Source organism: Lepeophtheirus salmonis, chromosome 5, assembly GCF_016086655.4.
Source record: "Lepeophtheirus salmonis chromosome 5, UVic_Lsal_1.4, whole genome shotgun sequence".
Lineage (NCBI taxonomy): Eukaryota > Metazoa > Arthropoda > Copepoda > Siphonostomatoida > Caligidae > Lepeophtheirus > Lepeophtheirus salmonis.
In genome coordinates this window covers 18127373-18153178 of record NC_052135.2, presented here as the reverse complement: position 1 = coordinate 18153178, position 25806 = coordinate 18127373, and the positions used below count along the sequence as shown (strand labels likewise).

General features: G+C 30.8%; 1 protein-coding gene across 1 annotated transcript; it reads left to right on the top strand.

Annotated features, from left to right (window-relative positions):
* The first annotated feature begins 389 nt into the window (after nt 1-389).
* LOC121118298 (uncharacterized) lies at nt 390-25326 on the top strand. Its single transcript, XM_040712874.2, has 16 exons — nt 390-643; nt 12040-12359; nt 12416-12899; nt 13207-13482; nt 14452-15183; nt 15244-15558; nt 15627-15881; nt 15940-16260; nt 16339-16670; nt 16730-16839; nt 16905-17016; nt 20833-21074; nt 21948-22103; nt 22173-22350; nt 22406-22643; nt 25035-25326. The coding sequence occupies exons 1-16, from the start codon at nt 565-567 to the stop codon at nt 25076-25078; spliced, it is 4194 nt and encodes a 1397-aa protein (XP_040568808.1). The 5' UTR covers nt 390-564; the 3' UTR covers nt 25079-25326.
* The last annotated feature ends 480 nt before the right edge of the window (nt 25327-25806 follow it).

The following is a 25806-nucleotide window of genomic DNA, read 5'->3' as shown; positions in this document are numbered from 1 at the left end:
GGTTACTAAATTTGTAGGGGAAATAAATTATAACTTATTTTATGTTTGTTCCTCACATATGTTGATAATAATAATATACAATCGGAAGGGAGATAGTTTATATATAAATATATATATATAGAAAGGCTTTCTAGCTCTTTCACTCTACGTGTATATTCCTATAGAGAGAGCACATCACCTCCTCCTCTTCCATGGGGAATACTTACTTACGTGCGGAAGGGGAATGCCTACTAAATACATAGATAGATAGTGTACAGTGCAATGTGCATATCATAGTACTATTTATTAATATGTCCGTCCCGTATTGTTTTGCTCTTATCGATATTATAATATGTATACCTAGAGAGGAACTTGAAGGAACAGGTGCGCACCTGCCTTTTTTATTTACTATATACCTAGAAAAATAACAAAAATAATAATAAAATGGTTGTTCATCCGCTTCGTTACTTAACCATTAACTCCCAGTTCCTCATGAGAGTCCTCATCCTTTGTAGCATTTCTATCCTTAGTATACATATAAATATACATATATAGTTCCTGAAAGTATGAAGTTGTTGTTTCAAAATGTGGATATCTGATTGGACTAGTGGACAACCAATCCTACTTTTTCTTGAACTCATTATACTATCACCTACTGTGGAATGTAAGTCCTTCCTTTTATATATTTAAATCAATTGACACTAACGAACATTTTGACGTAGACGTGGTCTTGCAGACGTCTCAATCCCTCAAAGCCTAGATTCTGGTCTTTGTATCGATCCTTAAAAGTGTTGATTTCGGTGTCATAATAATAAAGAAGAATACAATAAGATATTATTTAAATTTTATTTTGTGAAAACAAAAACAAGAAGCAAGATTTTTTTTTTACATTAATCCCTCAAAATTTCAAAACTATCAGTTTTTTTTTTTTTTTTTTTTTTGGGGGAGGTTATTGGCTGCAGTTAAGTGCGGCTCTTGGTATTTTTCAATAAGTCACCCCAAAATCTGTCGCAGGCCGTAGTATGATGTTACTAGTGAGATGATCATAATTGCCTATATGTACATAATTGTGGATCATGAGATTCATAGATGCGTAACAAAAGTCCATCTTAGAAATTGAAATACAAAACATATTTGATTGAATGCGTACGCACGACCATATGAAGAAATTAAAACATTTCCGTTTTGAACACACATACAATATATAGTCAGTCATAATATTGTGTATGGTATACCTATGTCGCCGGAAGTCTATTCAAGGGGTACTGAGGGGTACGGCATTTAGTTTTTTCATGGGTATTGTATCCATGAAAATGATTTAAAATTTTTTTTTTTTTACTTAATGTATTAAAACAGAATGCATTGACTTGTAAGGTATTATAATCAATGCAAACAAGTGTTGTCTAAGGATTTATAAAGGTATTTTGGAGTGAATATGATATCTATGTAAGTTCTTTCTTATTATTGTGGGACTGTTCTTCAATTACAATAAGAAATTGTTCACAGCTTAACCAGAGCAAACAACCAGAGCAAACTTTGGACCTGTTCACACTTTTTCTGTTCAGGCGCCCATTTGTTATTATACTTATTTCCGTTCATTCCTTACTTCATTTATAACACGAAAACAAGGACTTTGTCATCAATTTTTTGTACAAGTTTAGTTAACTTCGAAAAAAAACTTCCCTCCTCCAGATGACCCTTTTGAGGTTTCCCGGAGATCCCTTATCATTACTTTATTACGTATACAATTTTTACATCCCATCGCAGAATTCAACTTAGGAATTTAAAGATATTACGTAATTAGTTTAACGTCCGGCACGACGTGTCTGCAGATGCTCGGGGCTAGTATCGCAGGGCTAGTATCGCAGGAAAACTAAATAGGATTTTAAACCATAATTATGACTGAAAACATTGTGGAATGTGAAAAATCCGAGCTCAATGCAAAATATCTTTAATGAAAAAATAATACCACGGAGTAATTTTAACTTTTGGACAGAAATTTGACTTATTCTTATTATATAAAATCTGAGATCCTATCAGGTTTTGATTGAATAGAAGCTACCCTAGGTAATATTCTTTTACATCAAACAGCCTCTATAGAGTAATTGATGACAGCCTCAGCCCCCTAGCGGACCTATAAATATGTATTCTAGTGGGCAACTACATTTAGAGAAAAGTGGATCAGATGCTAGTGTTTCTCGCCACTTGCCGCTTGGTTTTAGTTTTAATGGTGGAATAAGAGGTTTTGGAGAACAATAAAAATGTTACAAAAAATGAACGATTATATTAACTCTCTTCATCGACCCAAGTTCATTTGAGTTCAACCATTAAAAAAATACACTTTAATATACGTAATATGTGTTATAAATAAAGTTTAAGTATATCAATAACACTATAAAGGGGCGTTTGCAGGATTATATATGTATATGCATTATTTTTTTTAGGGGGTTAGAATTTAGAAAAAAAAAAAAAAATGCTCTGCAGCATAATTGGGTTGATTTTTTCCCCTGTTTGTTCTTTAATTTTTTTCTTTCAACACGGTACTACAATTGCATGGTCTTGGACAGCCCACTATATTTCTTATTGTCTACGGTTTAAATACTTCTAATCAATGTAAGTTTCCAACGGCGAGAAAAAAAATGATGTGATGTAGCACAATAATTAAAGGGGAAGAATAGTAGAAAATCAACGGCTGACAAAAAATACTGTGTAATTTTTAGTACGATATAAAAATCCAAGCCACAATATTTTATACATAATATATTTGCACAATTTACTTTTTATTATTCTTATAATTAAGCAATCATAATACCTTATGTTGTAGATACCTAGGACTATATTTATTTATGTAACCCTTGGGAATGAATATTGTATGTACCTACATATAATATTTAAGTAATTGGCGTTGATAGCTAGTCACAGTGCTTATATGGTTTGTCTCTCCATGTCACAAACAATTACAGTACTCCTGAGAAAATAGAAGACATTATATAAGTATATACATACGTAGTTGGTTAATGACCAAACGGTCTTTAAACTACTCTCTTCAATTAGAATGATTGATTTGCTGCGAAAATAAAGTGCCTTTGATATAGGACAAAAAAAGATTCTTTGTTGCTATTAATTACTGTGTGTTGAGCTCCTTCACACTGTTACAAAAAGCTACGTATAATTAAATCCTAATCAATAAATTAAAATAGTCGAAACTTGAGCAGTGGTTCTCAAACTGTCGTACACGAGCTCCCTCGGGGAGAACATAGGTAAAAAAGAGCATATTCGTTTGCCACGAGGATGTCGAAATGAAAAAGAAACAAAACAAATTAAAAAAAAAAAAATTATATCAACTGTAGTGTTGGGATGATTAAAAAAACGATTCTGATTCAATTCTAGAAAAAATTCCCGATGCCGATTCTTTAATATTTTAAATGATAGTAAAAAAATAGCATTTTACTGTCCGGAGCGTCTACAAGATTATATAATTATATATTTTTTTTTGGCTGGTTATTAGAATTTTTTTGAAAAAAATCTAAAAGTTAATTTTTTTTGGGAAAAAATTTCAAATATTTAATTTAAAAAAATCAAATATACAATTTGATAAATAAATTTTCTTCAAAAATCCACAACTATTGACAAAAAATAATTTTTTGGGAAATTTTTTTCAAAAACCCAATGTTTTAGTTATCAAAAATTAAATTTTTGGGAAAAAAAAATCAAAAATTCACAGCTTTTCACGAAATAAATAGAAAAATTCAAAGTTATTCACAAAAAACTACCAAAATCCACATCTGTTCACAAAAATAAACATTTTTATAGGAAAAATTAATTTCAAATATTATTTTTTTTGTTTTGTTTTGGAAAAAAAATTTCAATAATCAAATACACAATTAAAAGAAAATTCAAATATTAATGTTTTTGCTGAAATAATAAAAAAATACACCGTAATGTACCAAAAAATAAATTTTAGGGAAAAATATTTATAAATACATTGCATTTCACAGAAAATTAGATTTTTGTAAAATTGAATTAAATTTTGAGAATTAAAATTTTTGAAAAAAAAAATTCAAATATTAAATTTTCGATTAAAAAAAAAAAATTCTTTAATAAGGGCGGGACAGCTATTTTTTTCAGTTCTTAGAAAAATAATAAATAGTTGAATACCAGTAATAAATATTAACTTTTTTCAACAAAATTCAAAAATCCTTTAAAAAAAGACTATAGTCCTGCGGACGCCCATGTATATCCTTTCTATATGCAGAGTGGGATCTAGGTTTATTTCCTTCCTCCCACGACTACTTGCATCTGATCCAATTAAAGCTAATGCCAGCTAAGCTGCTCTCGTCCCAAACATTCTTCCCATGGCAAGTCTTCCACAGGGGGAGTAATCTAATCTCAAATTTTCCAGCGTCAAACTTTTCTAGATCCTTAGTGTGTGTTTACGGTTATTTGTTAAAATAAATTAAGAAAATGGTTCATTAAACCTTTCTATAAATTTCTAAATAATTTTGTTGGCAAATTGACTGGTTTACCCTGTTTCAAAGTTCGAAAAATACCCGATTATCTCATGGTACGTCATCTCACCATCAATTATTAATATACTCTTTTTTGAAACATAAAAATATAAACAATATATTAGATCACTTTCCAACTCAATTTTTAGTAATGATAATCTACTTAACTTGTCAAAGAGTGACATAGACAAATGTTTAAACACGCATATCTATTCCTATTCCAAAAAGAATAAAATACCTAAATATGAAATCCCAAATGATGTAAAGTCCCGTAATTTCCCGCTTCCATGTAAAAGCAGGTGGAGATATGTACCTTCGTATACCTTTTTAATGGATTCCCCCCTTCTCCTGTTTTGCAAAAGCACATAACGTAAAACTAATAATTAGTGTCCTTTGTTACAATTTGTTCAACGACGTATGTAGTACACCCATAAGCATAAAGGAAAATAATACTATCCAACAGTATGTTAAAAAAATAAACCGAAAAGTAACGTGGTAGCCCTGTAAATTTGAATAATGTTTTGTAGGAGAAGAAAAGCTTAGAGGTTTTGAGGTTTCATTAAATTTGATTAAAGATATACAACAACAAAAACCCACTTCATATTTAGGCAGGAATTCACCCGATGTCAATAGTCAATTAACTCGGAGTCCGAAAAGGATATATACTTATCACTCCCCAACGTTACTCTCCGTCATTTATGAGCAAACAAGTTCTTGGTTAGACTTTATAGTTTAATCGTATATGTTCTCTCTTCAAGAATGAAATTTAAAACAGTTTTTGAAAAAAAGGAAAAAAGTACATATACTCAGAAAGCGGCGTAACCCTCTTTCATTATGGCATTATTTTCATCTCCGGCCTTCTCCTCCTACTCTACAAAATGTTCATCCCTACATGTTGAATACATACATGTCGTGCAATTTTCATAGGGAAGGCCATATACAAATTTTACCCCCCTACGCTATAATTTACCAAATTTTCCTGTTTATCGAGAAAAAATGATATTTTTTATGAGGAGTTTTTATCTGGAACTTCAAAAACTTATCTTTTTTCGATTAGACGCCAATTTAAGAATATATATATTTTACCGCTCCCAGGACAATTTTTTTCCATTATTGTTTTTTTTTAGAGAAAATAATTTCGGACTTTGGAGTATCCTTTAAGTTTCAGTGCAGGAAGCCATTGACTGATTTGAGGACTTTTGAACTTTATAATGTGTCACAAAATACGACTTAAATATTTGTAAATTTTTCACTCAAAATATTTCCTTTATTTTTAGTTGGTACACAAAATATGTTAATTACTTTTGTATATATTGAGATTATGCCAATATTTAATGTTTACTAATTGGTTTATTGCATGTTGAGTCACTATATATACACAGGTAGGCTGCAATCCTTGTTCGTAAGGCATTTCAAATTGTAATGTATTTATTAATTATCTATGTATATAAGACTATAGAATTAGATAAATCGAATTCATTTAATTGTTCTTCTTTTATCATGAATATTTCATTATCATTGACGTAAAATAAACCTTTGCTTTCTAACAAAATAGATTTGTATACCTTTCAAATATCGTCCCATCATTTAATGTCGAAATTAAGGAAACTTCTGGAACATGTTCCTCCTTCTTCATTATACAAAATAGTTGAAATAATTATAATTCTACTTAATTATGCTAGTCAATAATACCTTTTCGTCCTTGGTTTGAGATGAATAACACTTAATTGTTTTTACTTAAGTAAATAAACTTTTATAACCCCAAGTTTGAGACTTGATAGTTTAATATTTATACAAAAATATTTTTTTCAGAAACAAATAACTTTTAAATATATTAATTTTTTAGGATACACTTGTATAAAAAATGAAGTTGTATTCTTTATTAGTCTTAGGATGTTTGTCATTCTGATTCAAAATGAAACATTTATTTCGAATTCCAATTACTCCAGGTAGGGATGATTCCTCGGAGGTAACAACATCCTTGTTGAGAGGAAAATGTGATAATTCTTTATTCTTCCAAGTGGAATAGAATGATTATGTTATTTGAATTCGTGATTCCAAGTTATTTCAGTGTAACCATGTAAAGGCATGATTTTTATTGGAATAAGTTCGAATCTACTCTTCCCTTATTACCGGAATATTACCAAGAAACGAAAAAGGAGGAAGTGAGGTGCAACTCTCAGAAGAAAAAACAGTCACACCCCTTCACTTCTTCTTATGACGTATTCTGCATTTTTTCAATTCTCTTCTCCCCCCCTTCATTTTTCTTCTTTACAATTAAAAGGTTTCTTTGAATATGTATATACAAAAAACGGTAACAAAAAAACTGTACGCATCAAAAAGAGGAGAAGTGCAAACTTCATTGCACCCATCAGTGAGCCGTCTTTTAGACTTCCAATGAGGGGATACATTTGTCATTCTTTTCTGTATATCAAAAGCATTTTTTCTGATTCTGAAAAAAAAAAAAAGTATTTGAGTAGTGTTTAAATCTACAAAGATGTAGATCTACAAACTTTTGCCTTTAATTTTAATTCTTCAAGGTGAAGAATTACACTAAATTCTGAAGGCCTTGAAGAAAAAGAATTTCTACAGAAGCAGAAATTTTGCGTTATAAAAGTAATTTTCATTCTTTTGAGGTAAAAGTATTGAGAAAAGGATCATGATCTTAATAGAATGACAATCCCAAGTTGAGTTTTTGTCCACTATTTTATCAGAAATCAAGAGTATTTTATGTCAAACTTATACTCCAACGTAAGTTCGAGCTACGTATATAGCATGACTGCATAATTTAACCCTACATTTTTGAGGTGATTGCCCTCTTTACTTTTTTGCATTTATAGGACAATAGAGACTTTTATGTCTTTTGGAGTAAGTTTAAGAGAAACAAAACGTGCTTTTAAATTCTATATCTATAACAAAAACTAATTATGAATTATTAATGTCTTTGACTGTCTGATTTTTTTATTTGCTTTTTTTTAATAGTTGGTGGATTGGATGTGGAGAAAAAAACCCACAGATATATTGATAGATGTGAAAAAAATACACTGTATGTATTTGTGTTAGTGAGGTAACGCTGATAAAATAATTATAATATTTTGGAATAGAGACTTCATTGGCTTGCGGTATCATTTGCACCAATGTCCGTTCTAATACATAGATATGTAGAACAAATCACTCTTGATATAATATATGTACAATGTTGTACATAATATGAGTCATGCAACTTTAAGCAAAATGACTCAATGAAATGAATAAAAAGAAGGTATGAAGAATGGAAATAAAGAGTATCTTTCTCTATGAATGAATCTATGTAATGGCTGTACCATGCTTGATTGTTCTTTTTTTTTATATTCCAGCCGAATGCACCATCATGCACAACTTTTTTCTATCTTGCAACCTTTCTTTCTTAAAGAAAGAGGAAAAATTGTCTAAAAACTGTTCAAATTAGTGATGAGACGATTAAAAAAAAATGTGATTCGTGTAAAAATTCCCGATTCCAGTTCGGATTCTTTAATATTTTAAATAATAGTTTGAAAAATACAGTTTTGCTATAACGGGCGTCCACGTATTAATTTATTGGTTTTAGGATTTTTTCCAAAAACAATTCAAAAAATATTATTATTTTTTTATTTGAAAAGTTATATTTTAGGAAAAAGTTTCAAATATTAAATTTTTTGAAATTGTTTTAAAGTATATAATTTGATATTTAAGTTTTTTTGTAAATTCAGAAACTATTCACAAAATTACAAAATTTTCGGAATCAAATTTCAAAAATCTCCAGCTGTTCTCAAAAAAATTAAATTTCTAATAAAAAATTTTTTGGAAAAAAAGATCCAATATTACATATTTTGTATAAAAATTTCAAAAAAGACATAGTTATTTACAGAAAATTAAATTTTTTGAATAAAAATAAAATATTAATTTTTTTGAAATTTAAAAAAATATATGCAATTTGATATTTCCAATTTTTTCAAAAATCTAATAATACATTTTTTCTATAAAAATTAAAAAAACATAGTTATAGACAGAAAATTAAATTTTTTGGGAATAAAATTTAAAAAATAAAATTGTCTAGTTAAAAGGCAAACATTCCTTAATATTTTTTTTTTTTTTGTAGGGGCTATTTTTTTTTCTTCATATCTTTGAAAAGTAATAAATATTTAAATACGAGTTATAAATAAGAATTGGAATCGCAAATTAAACATTATTTTCCCGATAGTGATCCCGATTCCAATTCCGGTTAATCATCCCATCACTCGTTGAAACCATAGAAGTATTATTAAATAGCTGTTAGGAAATTGATTCACAAAATCAGATGGGAATTCATTCAATCAACTGAAGATGAGAAGACTGATAAAGTGAAAGAAACAGAAAAATCGACAACTGCCAACAAAATACATTGTAAATTTAGTTGATGTTAGTGAAATAACACCCTGTTCCAAATCAATTGGTAATTAGCCAATTCCTCCCAAATCTGAAATTATTCTTCATTTAATAGTAGGGATTTTTCACAATTTAACAAGAATTAATTGGAGTTGAACCAATCAATGATTAAATTACTGATGAGTAGAAAAATCGACAGATGACAATAAAATACAATCTAAATTTGTATGTATGTAAATGACGTAATAACTTTGTGTTCCAGTCATTACCTATATTTTAAACCGCACTCTTTACTCCTAAAAGAAACTGAAAAAAGGCAGAAAAGCCAACTCTGTCTAACTAAGGAATTGTTATTGGATAACTGATGGGGATTGGCCAGGGCTAATTTGAGTTAAACCAATCAGCAACGTCGAGATAACAAAATACTGGGTAATTTTTATGTATCTAATGTCGTGCTATAATAATGGTTCCCTTATCATCATGATAATATATTATAATTACGCTTGTCGTCTTGGTCAACTCACTCATAGCTAAAAAACATGCAAGGAGGGACAAATCCTATATATATGTATATGATGATGGATAAGTATGAATTACGTACTTGACATCATTAATAATGCAGTATTTACCAATACATTTGTTCATCGACATGACGTTGTCTCCTGTATAATCGATTACTCCTTCCCTAGTATGTACATAGTTGAATGCTTATGTACATAGACCGTAGTTACTTATTATATTCCTCCCCCACTTCAATATCGATTTAATTCCTTTAGCCTCTTTCTCCCAATTCTTTACATTTATTATTTAACTACTGCAATAGTATAAATCCTATGGTGTTCCTCCACCATTGACCTGATTATTACATCATAGACGAAGAAAAACATGGCAGTTTTTGCTAATGTCCACTTAACACTTCTCTCACCCACTCTCCTTATTCTCACAAGGAGTACACTTTGTACCTACTATAAAACTAAAGTTACAAGGAAAACTATACCTTTTCTTATTAATTATTTATTATTTGGCATGAAGGAAGAGGGGGGGGGGGGTTGTCTATATAAGAGTGTAATGAAAGCTTATGGATTAGGGGATATTTTTGACAAAAAACAAAAGAAAAATGATTGACGAAACCGCAAAAGTAGCAAATCATAGCTATAACATTTATATATTTATATTTCTTGCGGTATTCTGGATATACAGGGTCCACGGAAAGTTCTGTTAAATGTTTATTAAAGTACAAATTATATAACTAATAATAATGATTTGCATATAATTATAGACATAGGTCGACACAAGTTCCAAAAATATGTGACATCACTTTCATTCGAAATGATCACCCTTAGCCTTGACCACAGCCGGAATTCTCTCTGGAAAGGACTGGCATGCTGCATGCACCATTTCCACGAGTATAGTGTCCCACCAGCCACCAGTTTGGCCTTCAGGTCGTCCAAATTCTTGCTGTGGGTCACACAGGCTCTGTTCGCAAGAATGGGCCACATGGAGTAATCCATGACGTTTAGGTGGGGACGGGAGGGGGCCAGACTGTCTTGTCTTTGAAGCCACTCAAATTGCCCTCACACCACCGCTGCGTCTCTCTAGATGTGTGGGAGGGGCACCGTCCTGTTGGAAGGTCTATGGCCCATCTTGGTTGTGCTGTTTGGGCCAGGAAACTTTCTCCAGGATGGTGCTGATGTACTCCTTGGTATTGATCTTCACTCCAACTGGCACAAACACCAAGGGGGACTTCCTGTCTCAGTCACCGCCACCCAAACCATCACAGATTGATGCTTCTGCACTCTGTTGACTCCATAGTCACCCAACTCACCTTTTTTGGCTAGAATACAATCATTTTGAGGGTTAAAAACCTGTTCCACCGTAAAAATTACTGAATACAATGTTGGGAGCCGTGCCAGTCTACTGCTTCCGAAGAATAACATTGCTTTTCTAAAGTATTTTAGCCTTGACAGGTGCTGTTGTAGTCTTCAATTTGTAGAGATACATCCCAAGGTCACTTTGGATAATGTCTCTCATAGTTGTTGAACCTATGTTGAAATCCTTCTTCATCTTGGTGAGATTCCTCCTGGAATTTCTTGCAATCCTTACCTTGACGACTCTGGGCTTTCTTTTTTACCTTGGTCTGCCTGATTTGGGTATGTCCTTGATAGATTGAGTCTCTTCGTATCTCTCAATGGTTCTCTTGATGAGCATAGGGTTGACCTTCAGGCTCTTTAGGTTCCTCAAGATGGCTGGTCGAGATTTTCCCTTCAGGTACTCCTTGATTATAGTCGCTCTCGTGGATTCCATTGTGTTTAACATAACTATTATTTTATTCGAAACTGTTTGTTTTGATCTAGTTTCGACCCAACTAGAGTTTGAACATAATATCTGGCAATCTTATATATAATTGTATTTCATAAAGTTAATTTAACAGAACTTTCCGTGGACCCTGTATATTTTTATGTATTACCTAATAAAAATGATTATTTAAGAGAACGGTTACGTGACTATGAAAAATGACAAATCCAAGATTTTTACTAACTTTAACCATGAAATGAAAGTTTTGATCATAGTACAACATATATATTCATCTAATGACCATTTATGTCTTTACTTAATTGCTTTATGAGGGAAAATCTCATTAACCATAAATATCATAATTACATATTATTATGTATTAGTTTATGAGCCTACAACATTAAATATTTTTTTCCTCTATCAAAACCACATTCTCACGTCATGTCCCATGGAATAAACATCAATCTTACCATATTTGGACATGAATTAAAATTGCATTTTTAATTCATAAATTAGATATTTTGTCGTTCTTGTAAAGACTAGACCGAAAGAGTCAATTGTAGAGTGAGGAACTCTTTTTCTCGAATATCAAAAATCTACAGACCCCAGTTGGGATCGCCACCCACAAATCGGGAACCACAGCTCTAGAGTGTTAACTGTCTGAGCTTTATTCCAATCGAATTTGGTGGAGAAATATTGACTAATATAATAGATTTTAAAAATTTGAAGATATTTGGTTCGAAAAGTGTTTACAAATCAAGGCTCTCAATAGAAAGGAAGTTTATGTACTGTAAAAAAAATAATTGTGTGCTTGTAAACGGTTAATTTTATGTTCCTCCCATTTAAATTCATAATTCAAATTTTATCTTAATAGGTGCTCAAAACACTTGCTCAACAGGCCTAGGCTTAGAAGACGGCTCAATTACTTCATCACAAATCAAAGTAACTCCTCACACAACAACTCCAGAACATGGTCGACTAAATCAAGCTAATGGTTCCTGGTGTTTCAACTACAATAACATTACAGAATCCAGGGTGGAATTTCAAGTTGATTTGGAACAGATCCGTCTAATTTCTGGTTTTCAGAGTCAAGGACCACCAGAATCTCATTATAGCAAAGAATATACGCGCTATGTTGGCCTTGGAATAGATCTTAGTCTCGATGGAATATACTGGACTCGCATTCCTTCTCAAGTAAGAATTTAAATGTTCATTATAAATACTTTTACATGGCAAAATTTGGTTATTAGTTTTATGCAAGCGACGAACCAGGTTCTGTTGATGTGATTCAAACCCATATCTTTGAAACCATTCAAACCGCCAGACACATAAGAATATCCGTTTCTTCGGATGTACGATGGATTGGACATTCTAACAAGTGCTTTCGATTTGAAATCCTTGGCTGCCCATTAAATATTTCTTTAGATGTTAATCTCCAGCATACACTTCATCCTGAGGGCCTCATCACTGCCAATTGGAGATATCCACACGTCTACGTTACTTATGACCGCAATGTCCCAATTCCATGTCCTTATTACATAGTTGGGATTACAATCAAAGGGTCCAATGAGAAATGGGACTATAAAAATGTTAGCAGTGATGCTTCTATGATTCTGGATAGACCCCTATGGGACTCAACCTATCATTTCAAGATATCATGTGTTCATCAAAACATATCCATTGATTGTGGTAAATATGAGATTGAAACTTCTTCATTACGAAGCCGATCAACGGGTGAGACATTCATTTATATTCAAAGTGCCTTATAATAGTTGGTTTATTGTTGATTGCATGTTACTCTAAAAAAAATGAAATAAAATATGCTCTCTTCCTTAAATTAATGATCCCCTTCAGAGCTTTGTAAAACTTTCAAGGTTCAGTAATCATAATAATATGTATAAACGATCTAATAATTTGACACAATTGAAGTAAAACATTTATTTGAAAATTGTTTGATATATCAATTAGGGACTATTAATTTATATTTTAGTAATAACATGTATGTTAATTATCACTTTAATTTATTCATTTTCCTTAAAAGAAATTGTATTTGATAAACCGACGTCCTTACAAGCCATCATTCACGAGAATGGAACTCTTTTTATCGATTGGAATACTTCCCTCAATGGTTGGAGATCATCTACTAAAGTAATCAAACTATTAAATCAAAATAGTGAAAAACTATTGGATGCCATAACAGAAGATAGCACAGTATATTTTCATGATATTTCAATAGGAGACTATTATGTGTCGTTTGAGCCTGGAGGCTCAAACATTCCTAAGAATACGGAGCTACTTACTGTTCATTTAATTATAGGTAATTTTAATTTATTTTTCTAAGGAATTATGGGACTAAATTTGGACTTTAAAATCGTCCCGTCTATGTTATCGATCATAGAAAAATGTCCACTATTATAAAACCCTCATGGCTTCATTATCAAAAATTTTAAATTTAAATACTTACATACGTCAAAAACCAATGACGCATATTTTATGCACGATATTAATGGTATTGGATGCTAATAATACCAACATACAGGGGCTTTCGCAAGATTTTTTTCTGTGGGGGATGGTTTGGGTTTTTTTCTACTTTTTTAAGAAATATAATTAAAAAAAACAAAATTTCCTCGAGGAACGTTCTTTTTTTTTTTTGGGTAATCTTTTTTATAAAATTGATTTATTTTTATATCTCCATTTTTGGGAGGGGGCGGGAGGCTACAGCCCCCACCATACGGACGCCCCTGAGATAGAGTAGGTTAACTGATGATGTAGTCATTGCCTCGTATCTAATAAATAAATTTTTGGATGTTTTTTTGAAAACCTTAAGCTATTCACAAAAATTATAATTATTTTTTTTTAAACTTCCAAAGTCCAAGACTATTTACAGAAAATTAAATTTTTTGGGAAAAAAATTTGAAAATTAAATTTGAAATATTTATTTTTGGGAAAAAAATCCAAAATCCATATTTACTAAATTTTGTAGAATAAAAATTTCAAAAATAAATTTTAAATTTGTTCGAAAAAAAAATTATAATAAAGGGCAAAAAATATTCTTAAATTGGGGGAGGGGAGCCTACAGATTTTCCAGCCCCCCCCCCCTACGGACGCCCCTTTTATATGACATCATTTAACAAAAGATATTTAATATAGAACCTCTTTTGCGTCAGATTCCAGTGTGCCCTTAAGGTTTAGAGCAGGATTAGACAGGACGTCAAAATTTTGGGATCGTTACATCCCAATCTTTTTCTATGTAGACCTCTTTTTAAATATACCCTTTCATTTCTAGTTTCTAACGAATTCAATGAGATCTACGCCTTCCTTGGATCTACTGATTTAACTCTCAAAATAATTTGGTCTGGATCTCTTCACGCATCATGGTCTATGTGTAAAGGAAGAGGCGTCTCATCTAAAAAAGCTTCAATCATTGATGTAGATGAATATCGTATCTTTCTCCTCAATGGATCCTCCTCTGTTATTTATTCAGAGGGGCGACTATCTCCTCATAAAGATAATGCCTCGTTTATCTTTCCTGGAATGAGTCTCAATGTAGAATATATTGTTAAAATACAGTGTATGTTCAGGAACAAAGTTTTTAGTTGTGGGGAGGATCGGATCTTTACAAATACTTCTCATTATTCTGCACTTTATAAAAACAAAACTGAAATCTATGTTCCCACGGGATTTCCTAGTATATGGAGTCATTTAAATGATCACTGTTTAATGTCAAGAGGCCATTTAGTGAGTTTGGATCGTTCGGGATTAGATGGATCCCTGTGGGATTTATCTTCATTTCAAGATTTTTGGACTGGTGGAAATATTTGCCGTAATAGTCCTGCTCCAAGTTATAGCATGTGGAGTGATGGGTCTCTGAATGCAAGGATTAATTTTGCTCCGGACTCGGAATTGGATGGGTCACATTGCTGTGTTAAGAGCTCAAGAAATGAACAAAATCAGTCCCTTTGGAAAGGAGAAAGTTGTGATACTATTCTATATGGAATTTGTGAATACGTTTTTGCTGGTTGAATACATTTTTAGTTTATTTAAGGAAATCTCATTAAGCCCTTCTTTATATTTGCAGAAATTATGGATGACTTATCTGATTTAAGGGGAGAGAGTGGGTCTTCAAATTCAATCTCTCTCAGTTGGAACACACAAGGACTCTTCTGGCAGCCAACGAGTTACTCAATACAAGCCTGTTTAAATCGTACTTTGTATAGTTCTACAATAATAGCTGGTTCCTCGGAAAACTGCTCAAGAATATTGATAAACTCTACTCAGACATCTGTTTCAATAAATGACCTAGATGAATTTTCAGAGTATGACTTGAAAATCACAGCTTCTTTGAATCCTTATTTCTTAGTAAATAAAACATCATACGTCAAATCTCGAACACGTGAGTTGATGATGAGAGCAGCAACATGTTCAAATTGGAAACTTTTTATTGTTTATTAATATTTTCAGAGTCGTCAAAGAGTGTCGAGTTTACAATTTCATCTAATGGAATCTTTCAAACGACATGGTTGAGAAAAGTGGCTTTATTTAAGGAGGAAGAGAGTATTCGCCTCAATGTGAGTTCTGATGGATTTAATAGTTATCAATATCTTAATGGAACAGCCTCTGGAACGGAGCTATCGTCACTTAAGTTGGGTGAAAGCTATACTTATTACTTAGAGGATGAATTAGGTGGAAGACTTGGCCCATTAGAATTTGAGGCTTGTATGTAATTACAACTTTTAAATGATTTGACTTTTCTAAATGTTTCTTTTTCTTCCAGATCCAAATTGTACGAATGGGATTCGTAATTATACATTTTGCATGTTCATACTTGATAAAAACCTAAGCTATGGGGATCGAAATGAGGAATGTAGAAGCCTTGGATTTAATTCAGACTCTATTCTAAGTGAATCTCAACTTATTCACTTTCATTTGTGGGATGTTGTTCATGAAAGTCTTCTTTTTTGGATTCAGAGCAATGGATCAAGTCTCGATAGCAAAAATAGAACGCTATGTCGAGCATGGTCCCGATCCTTGAAATTATATACTTTTACGGAATGTAATGAAAAGCTACCAGTCCTCTGTTTCGGAGACATTCAGAGTAAGTCGCTAATTATAGTCCATCCTTTCAAGCCGTTCATGAATGGGATTAATTCCATTTTATTCTTATTATAATTAGTCAATATCACGACACCAACAAGGAAAGACTTAAAAATTGCATCAGGGCCAACCCATATTACAATTGATTGGAGTACACCTAGGAATGGATGGTATGTCAACTACACAGTAAGTTACATGGATGAAATGATCTTTCACAACCGCTCCAAAAGAACAACACAGATAGAGTCCCAAATACGGGTTCATGGACCTCCAATAAACATCACTGGACTGCTTCCGCGACGAAGTTACTCAGTAACTGTAATGACGGCCCTTAATAATAATACAGTTCGATCCCTCACTGTAGAGGGTCTCTCAACGACGTCAGATCGGAGAATGTCTAGAGAAATTGCAGTACGTTTGAACTATATCTAAAAAATGTATAAAGGACCATTATTTTTTTCATTTTACAGATCCTTACAAATCCAAAGAGGGACGTTCTCTACGCTCAAATATCTCTTATTTCAATATGCGCGTTATTAACATTCATCGCCATTGTTCTTTTAGCTTGGTCACGAACCCTGTAAGTCCAATGTTTTTGTAAATTAACATTATTAATCTTGTTTTATATATTTCTTGTATAAACAGGAGTCTATATCCCGAGAATTTGGTTCAACTTTGCTTTCAAATCTCTACACTCTGCTTTTACATTTCATTTATGCTCTTCACGAAGGACGGGCCCCTTGCCATGGATTCGGAGGTAGGGTCACGATTAATCATTTATGGAAAAATAATGAAGCATGATATAAGATATTTGATTGCATGTCATTAAGGAGTTCACCCCTCCCCCAGGGAATTATCCCTGTCAAAAAAAACCCCCAAAAAAAACACTATTTATACTTTGTGTACAGGTGTATTCCTTAAACCCTATATACTTGTATGTCGTCAAAGAAGCCTTTTGCTTATAGTTGTAATGAGTAAGGGAGGAAGGGGATCTTCCAGAAATGGTTGTATTAGCCAGGTCTGGATTTTCAAGGGTTAAGCTATACCTATAAATGTGATAAAGAGTGTAAAATTCACGTACTGAAATGATGTTAAAAAATATATGGTAACCCTAAAAGACATCAGCTCAGCTGATAAATGGAAGAGTCTTCAATAAGAGATGGAATGAAGAAGCTGTTATTAGTTTGCTTTTTTCTATCCTAAAGCAACTTTTTGAAATCCATTTAAAACATATCCCTACAATGTGAACCAAAGTCATTCTCCCTCTCTTAAAAAAAGGCATTTTTTAAACTAATTTCTGATGCCAAAACATATTTATTTAGAAGATGTGTCACCTAGGTGAATCAACAAAGAATGATGACAGCTCTTAAAAAACCAAGTATTTGCTATGTCAACATAAAAACAATCTTAAAAATGAGAAAATCTCAATATATCTTATTACTTCATATATAGGTACTGGCCAATATGTCATAAACATATTTTTAGCTATAGTTATAGCCATGATTTGATTTTAGAGAGTTATATTGATCTCATATGGCCTTTCAAATGCATACATATACTCAGTAGCTTCCTATTATTTTATTGGGACGATCATTTTCCGCTACATTAAGTACAATTTGTAACATAAATGGTACAAAGCAAATTAAATAAATAATGATTTACTTTTGATGATAATAATTATAATTTACAATGATTGAATTTCCATTGGATTTTGGTATATTAATTAGTTAACTAAATAATTTATAGTAAAAAATATTAATTGATATATATTCTGTCGTAGATAAGATCGTCCAAATGCCAAAATTTCCATCAATAATCAACTATGCATAGTATAAAAAAGAAATATTAAATGGTAAAAATGAAATGATAGAATCAGTTAATTTAATGGAGGTTATTATACTGAATGGTTTGCACATAGGCGGTATAGTAATGTAGTTAGTGTGTGTGTTTACCTAACTGAGAGTTAAAAAGAGCAATACAATTTGATTTTTTGTCTTTAAATCTTAATCCGATTTCATCAATATGCTAAATTAAATTGCTTAAATTATTCTTTAAAAACAAATGATAATTTCATAATACGAAGTCAAAAAGATTAAGTTAGGAATAATACTTTTCAGTCGATCACAATGCAACTCTTCTTCATTTTCGATGTTTCCTACGTTTAAATACAAAATGGTTGCTTGCCACTCAGAGGTAATACTAATATATGGAAAAGTTGAGTTTGTAGCGTCACATACATACCAGGGGCGTCCGCAGGGATATGATAGAGAAAAATAGTTCTACAATTTTTTTTCCAAAAAAAATAAATTTGTAGGAATAAATGTGGATTTTTGAAAGTAATTTCGGAAAAAATTATTATTTTAGACTTCATTTTTTGAAAAATTTTTGAAGTATTATTGTAAATTTCATTTTGTGTGAATAACTGTGGATTTTTTAAAGTATTTTCGAGAAAAATTATTATTTTAAATTTCATTTTTTGCGAATAACTGTGGAATTTTGAAAATATTTTCAAAAAATGTATTATTTTAAAATTCATTATTGAAATTTTTTTTCCAATAAATTCAATTTTTCAAGTTTGAATCTTTTTTCAATTTTTTTCTTTTTAACATTTGAATTTTTGAATTTTTTTCAAAAATGTTTAGTTTCTGGATTTTTTATCAAAAAAATCCAAAGCCCAGTATATTCCTGCGGACGCTCCTGCATACCCTAAATTAAATGGAATAACCAATTTACCAATATATATATTTGAAGAGATTGTTTTCTTCGCTCAAAAAATTCAACAGCTTATGAATAATGGTGAGAGTTTGCAAATGGGAGAAGACACATATGTATTTATACTTTATTTTCCACCCTAAAATACTTTATGATATACGTACATACATATTATAATATATTAATTACAAGAGCTTTTTCTGACGTCATTTGTTGGTGTGTCACATGATTTCTCACCATTAGTGGTATGGAAAAAAAAAAGGGGTGAAAAATATTAAATAATTTAAACGTTATTTCCCCCCCCCCCTTTTCCATTTTTTTTGTTTTTTTGTTTAACCATGAGTAAAATTTATTTTTAACACTTGAATGTGACTTTTTCCCCCTTTTTTTCTTATAGTGAATGTTCTTAAGAATAACAAAAAAAAAAAAAACGAGTAAAAATTCCTTTAAATTAATAAATTAATGAAGATACATTACTTAAGCTCTATATTGTATGTACAATGTACATTAGGGTGCCCCTAAAATATCATTTTTTTAATTTTTGCTAGCATTCCCCTTCCATTTTCTTCCCTTAATAATCAAACTTCGTTTTGCAATTTTTTTAAATTTAAATTAATATTTAATGATGGCCTATTAATGTTTCTTCTATATTCAAAATTTATGTGGGGAAAAATATGATGAGTCCATTTTTTTTTCTAACAACATAAAGTTAGGAACAATACCCACTTTCTTTGTAGAAATTAATCAATTTTAAACCAATACCTTTACCGGCTGGCTTAGTAAATTTTGTAGTTACAATATGTAATTTTTTCTAACATCCATTAAATTATTTCAAAAATCAATACCTTTGACAGAAAAATACATTAGTTGGAAAAAAAAATTGAATTATTTATTATTTTGTAAAAAAAAAAATTTAAAAAATCCATAACTGTTCATAAAAATTAATTTTTTTTGATAAAAAATTCTAAAATATATAGCAATTCATAGTAAATTCTTATGAATTTTTCTTTTTTTAAAATTGAAAAATTCATAATGTTTCGTATTTAGCGGAGCAAAAAATTCAATATTTTATTTTTTTTCGAAAAAAACTTAATATAAAAGTAAAAGTTTTTGTCAAAAATTAAATTTTTTGCTCTGCTTCATACTTATGACCTTTTTTTTAAGAAAACAAATCTTAAAAAAAAATATATCTATTTTCGAGTAAATTTTTTTCATTCTGACCAACAAAATTTATATTAAAAAGAAAAAAATTCCTTAAATTGGGGGTTACAGGCCCCCAAGCCCACCTCTTGCGGACGCCCCTACTTGTAAGCCACAAAAAAAAAATTCGGTTTGTAAAGGGGATTATCATACTTTTGCAGAGAAAATCAGTCAGGAGAGACACCTTCTCAATCCAAGATGGAAATGTTTTGCTGACTGATTTTAGCAACAAATTAACCATTATTTGGGGCACTCTTCTCTTTTTGGTAGTGTATAAATTTTAGTTTATTCCATTTTTGATTCCTGCTTAAAGATAAAATAATACGCAAATCTTGATAAATTGACAATTTTAGGCAAAAATTGTTGTCCTTGGATGTCGCTCAAATGTTACAATTTGTGGGACATCAATATATTATTTTTACTATTAGAAGCGATTGAGAGGTGGGTGAAAAAATTATTAAAAAAAACTTTGGTTTTTCCCATTAGGGCCACCCTAATATATATATATATAATAGCTCTATTGTGGCTGTCATAACTTAACTTTTCTTCTTCTCCAGGATGTCGTGCATATCCTATTCATAATTTTTTTGCTCAAGCTAAATGAATACAAGATCCTATGTAAATAATATTTTTCTTTTTTCCTCCCATTCTCTTCATACAGAGTCAGGTGAATTGTCTAATAGGGATATTTGTATTCAACTATCTCTACATGTGCATGTCAATGTTCCTATTCCTGGAGTCAATGATCATCATGCATCAACTCGTCGACTCCGTTGTCCTTCCTTATTTGTCGCAGAACGTTAGCGTTTTTGCTTTTTTGGGATTTGGATTGCCATTCGTTTACGTGCTCGCTGGAGTTCTATCACTCGCCAACTTTCTCGTACCCATCAATGCAGCCCCGATGTAAGTTTTTAATAAAAAAATTGAAACATTGATTTATTTAATAATCAGGGGCATCTGCAGAAGGGTTTTATATTTGGAAAGAAATTTTAAAATTATGTTTCAAAAATTAATTTTTTATAAATTTTTAAAAAAATTATGTTTCAAAAATTAATTTTTTTATAAAAATTTTTTAAAAATTATGTTTCAAAAATTAATTTTTTATAAAAATTTTTACCAAAAATTTAATTTTTTCAAAAATTCATATTTATTCTCAAAAAGTTAAATTTCAAATATCAATTTTTTACACCAAATTGCAAAATGAAGACCCCTTCAATAATTGTTTGGCCCAAGTAGTGATATACAACATTCCTTTTGACCATAAAAAGAGACATATTCTGTTTGTGTGCAGAAATAATAGTTGAATTTCACCACTTGGCTTATAGCTTTGGTCATAAAGAAGATTTAAAATTGTAAACTCCTTTAATTAAAGAAACCTGAGCATCTTTCTTTGACCATGCCTCTCATATTCTGAAACCGGCGCTCCAACCCTAGAAAAATATGAGTTTTTGTTAAACAAAGACAATTTGTCACACTTTGATATATTATTTCTCTTTGTAAAGTTAAATAAAAAAGGTTGACAGGGTCAAAGCTATCCCCTATACTGTACAATACTTTTTATAATCGTACGAACGAGCCAAGGGAGAGTTAGCTACTACCCATTCCTTACATAATTATTTATACACATTGTCATCAATAGCAAACTAAAATTACTTTTTCTCGAGTTTTAAATATATTTATGTGCTACATATGCGTCATTTACATTGTAGAAAATATGTTTAAAGATTTTATATATAAATACAACAATTGTTAAATGGTTTACAATTATCTTTACAGATGTTGGATGAATTTAGATGTCATGGAATCCAGTGTATTCTATGCTCCAATGGCTTTATTAATCCTTTTAACACTTTTCTTCTCCCTCGTATCCCTTTGCGGTTCATCAAAGGAGCGACGGATCCAACTATCACCAGCGGAAGCTACAAGAAGACGGTAAAAAGAGAATACTAATATCACCTCTGTTTTTCTCATCAAGGAGTTATTTATTTTTATATTTCATAGCACACTCTACTCCATTCGTCATGCTACTTTTTTCATCGCCGTATTTGAGGGTTCCACGTGGATAACTGGGATTACATTTGCACATTATGACAGAATTGAATTGTTTTTCCTATTTCTGGCGATCCATTTCCTTCTCTCCTTCGTTCTTTTGTTCTTTCGTATATTCTATGATCGAGAAGTAATCTAATAGCCATTGCAAATGAGCCACACATTTATTTCCTTTCATTTTACAGGTCATGACTCGGATCAAACGAACTCGGATGACTCCAAGTGAAGTTGAGGAACAATATGTGAAGGAGGGTAATGGAGGAGGACTCAGTCGAATGGCCTCTGGCGTATCTAAAAAGTCTATTCGAAATCATAGTCGATCCCTTTCCAATAATAGTATTATAACCCCTGTAGAAAGCAGTGACATGGCTCCTCTTCAGTCCATTTCTCTTACCTCTGCCTCATCCCGCCCTCGTCCTATGAGTAAGTTTCCTCATTTTACTTTACTTTTTGATATTGTATTACAACGTGTGTCCGGTTTTTAAAAAAATGTCCATTCCTTGACTTTTTTTACACATGATTATTGTTCATTATATTTGTTAGATCACTCGAGTGTAAGTATTGGAATTATTATTTTTCTATGTCACGAATATCCCCTTTCTATATACATAATTTATTGCATCCTTTTATACTAGTATATATCCTTCTATAAAGCTTCCGTAATGCATGGTCTAAATTATAAATATATTGCACCTCGCTGGATTTTAGATGACCTCTGTAATTAAACAAATAAATAGTATAACACCTATAGCTAGATTATGGGGTATGAGCGTTGTTACCTTATCTTAGAGAAGGGATTCTCAACCTTTTTTTTTAGTGATGTACCACTTGTAAAATATTTATCTAATCCAAGCACTACCTTAGCAACAATAAGCACATTAAACTTCAGTGACAGCTAAGCTTTGACGTACAAAATAGTAATATCTACATATCTGAATTCTTAATATATTATATCCATTTAACTATTAAATTAGTCATACATAATTATATTTTCATAAAATGTAAAGATTTTAAGAATTAAAACTATTGAGTTTTAGAAGAAAAACGCAGTAAACATGAACAAAATTGAGAAAACCTTCACTAGCTCACAGGGGCATCCTTATGGGACCGGATTAGAGTACTGTAAATTTATTTTTCCAAGAAATATAATTGTTTGTGAATAGCTATAGATTTTTGAAAAATATTTAATATTTATAATATAATTTTTGAAGTTTTATTTCAAATAATTTTATTTTTAGTATAAAACTATGGATTTTGAAATGGTTTTTTGAAGTATTTCATTTTTTGTGAATAGTAGTCGATGTTAGAACTTTTTTTCCCGAAAAATTTAATAATTGAAATTTCTTTTTTGAAATGATTTTTTCAAAAAATCTAATTTTTTGAACTGTTTTCAATAAATTACTTTGTTTTATAAATTTTAGTTTTTGGATTTGTTTAAAAAAATCCAAATTCACCCCTCCCCCAAAAAAAAAAAAAAATATATATATATATATTCCTATGGATGCCTCTGGATCATGTTTGGTTAGTTTACAAATGTAGTTTTCAACCTCAAAAAGTCGTATTTACTGCAATAACAATAGGGGGTTATTCCACAAAAGTGATGGAACACAATTACAAGAAACTCCTAAAAAATTAACCCTCTATGATTTTCTATTGCTTATATACTCCTGCAATTTCATAGCACGATAAACCAACTTTCTTTCCGTTAATACAACATAGTTATAAATGAATATGGCATAAGTGGGCAGTGTTGGATAATGTTACTTTGCTGAGTTATAAGTTACTTATTAGATATTAATCCATAGAAAAGTAATTTAGTTATATTACCAGTAGTTAAACTATTAATATTACTCATTTTTTCGATACCCTCTTAAGGTATGGAACATTGCAAATCAATTCGGAGAGTTTTTTTTTACATTGAATCATGATTGGGTACATTAATATTCAGTTCTACCATTCAAAAACTAATTTTTAATACACATACGCTCTTATTATGCTTGCAAATATGCAATTAGAGGATGAGCTGCTTTGACATTTTGTTACTAGTCCTCTGATCCGATTAACACATTTTATTAATTACTTAAGTAATGACAGATTCAATGAAGTAATATGTAATAAGTTATTACTCAATTAAAAAGTAATATTATTATATTATTATTAACTAACGCTAAGGGGAGTCCGCAGAGGGTGGGCTGAAAGGGCTGTAGCCCCATCCCTTAATGAAGGAATTGGTCGGATTAAAAAATTTACGCGACAATAGGCCTTAAAAGATTTTTAAAGCTTTATTTTCTTAAAGTAAGGTCATTCCGGTAAATTATGTAGCGAAGCAAAAATTTTAATATTTAGAATTTTTTTCCCTCAAAATTTAATTGTTTTGAGAAAACCTATGGATTTATGAATTTTTTTTCCGAAAATTTAAATTTTTGTTAACAACTGTAGATTTTCGATTTTTTGCGAATAAATTTCATATTTAATTTTTTTTTTTTTAATTGTTTATTTGAAATTTAAAAATAAAAATTTATTATTTGAAGTTTAATATTTTATGAGCGGCTGTGGATTTTTGAAATTTTAGTTAATAGCTATGGCTTTTTGAAATTTTTCTTGTCAAAAATTCAATTTTATGTGAATAGCAATGGATTTTTGAAATTTTTTTGATTATTTTTTTTTTTTTAAATTCCAAAAATCAAGCCCCAAAAATATAATCCTGCGGACCCCCCTAAACGCCATACTACCCAATACTTTTAGTAAACATAATATTATATTCACTTTTTGTTACAAACATATTTATATATAATAATTTTATTTCTTGTTAAGGTGTGGCATCCATATCAGAGCGTATATCCGAGGAAGATGGATGAACCGATCCATGAAGAGAACTTTTCTCCTCGTAGTAATCCAATATCTCCTCCTCCTACTGCTAAGTACCTGAGTCCATTTGAAGAGAAGGGATCACTGCCAGAATTATCTTCCCAAGAGATCTTCAGAATATCTTCTTTCCTTGAATTAATATTATCAAAAAAATATTTCAAATTATGACATTTTTTTTAGTCTTAGTTTTTATCATTTTACTACTTTTTAAATATAAAACTTATGTTCTCGCTTTTTACTTTTTGACAAGGCATGAATTACTTACTTACTTTATGGTTGATATGTATATGTTGTTTATCAGTCTTAACAACGTCTTATCTTATTACTCCTTTAAATATGTACGTAGATAAATCTACTCTATATGTACAACATATATTTATAAGAAATTAAGTAGGAATTTCAATCAAGCCATTTTTTTAATGCTTGAAAATATGTGACCTTCTGTTACCATGGATAAATGTCATTTGATATTCCATTTTGAAATTAATATTCATTAGTGATGCAACATGTTTCTAATGGTAAAAGCGGGACACCCTCTCAAAAAATCCAGGGGTTTGCAATACCTAAATATGAAGTTATTTTGAGGCAATGGAACATTAAAAAAAATAAAAAATTTCCCCTATCTCCTACTCTTATTCAAATTTAAGATAGTAAGACAGAGATTCAGTACTGTAGCCATGCCTATATACAAGGAGAGACATATATTTAATTTCTTTGG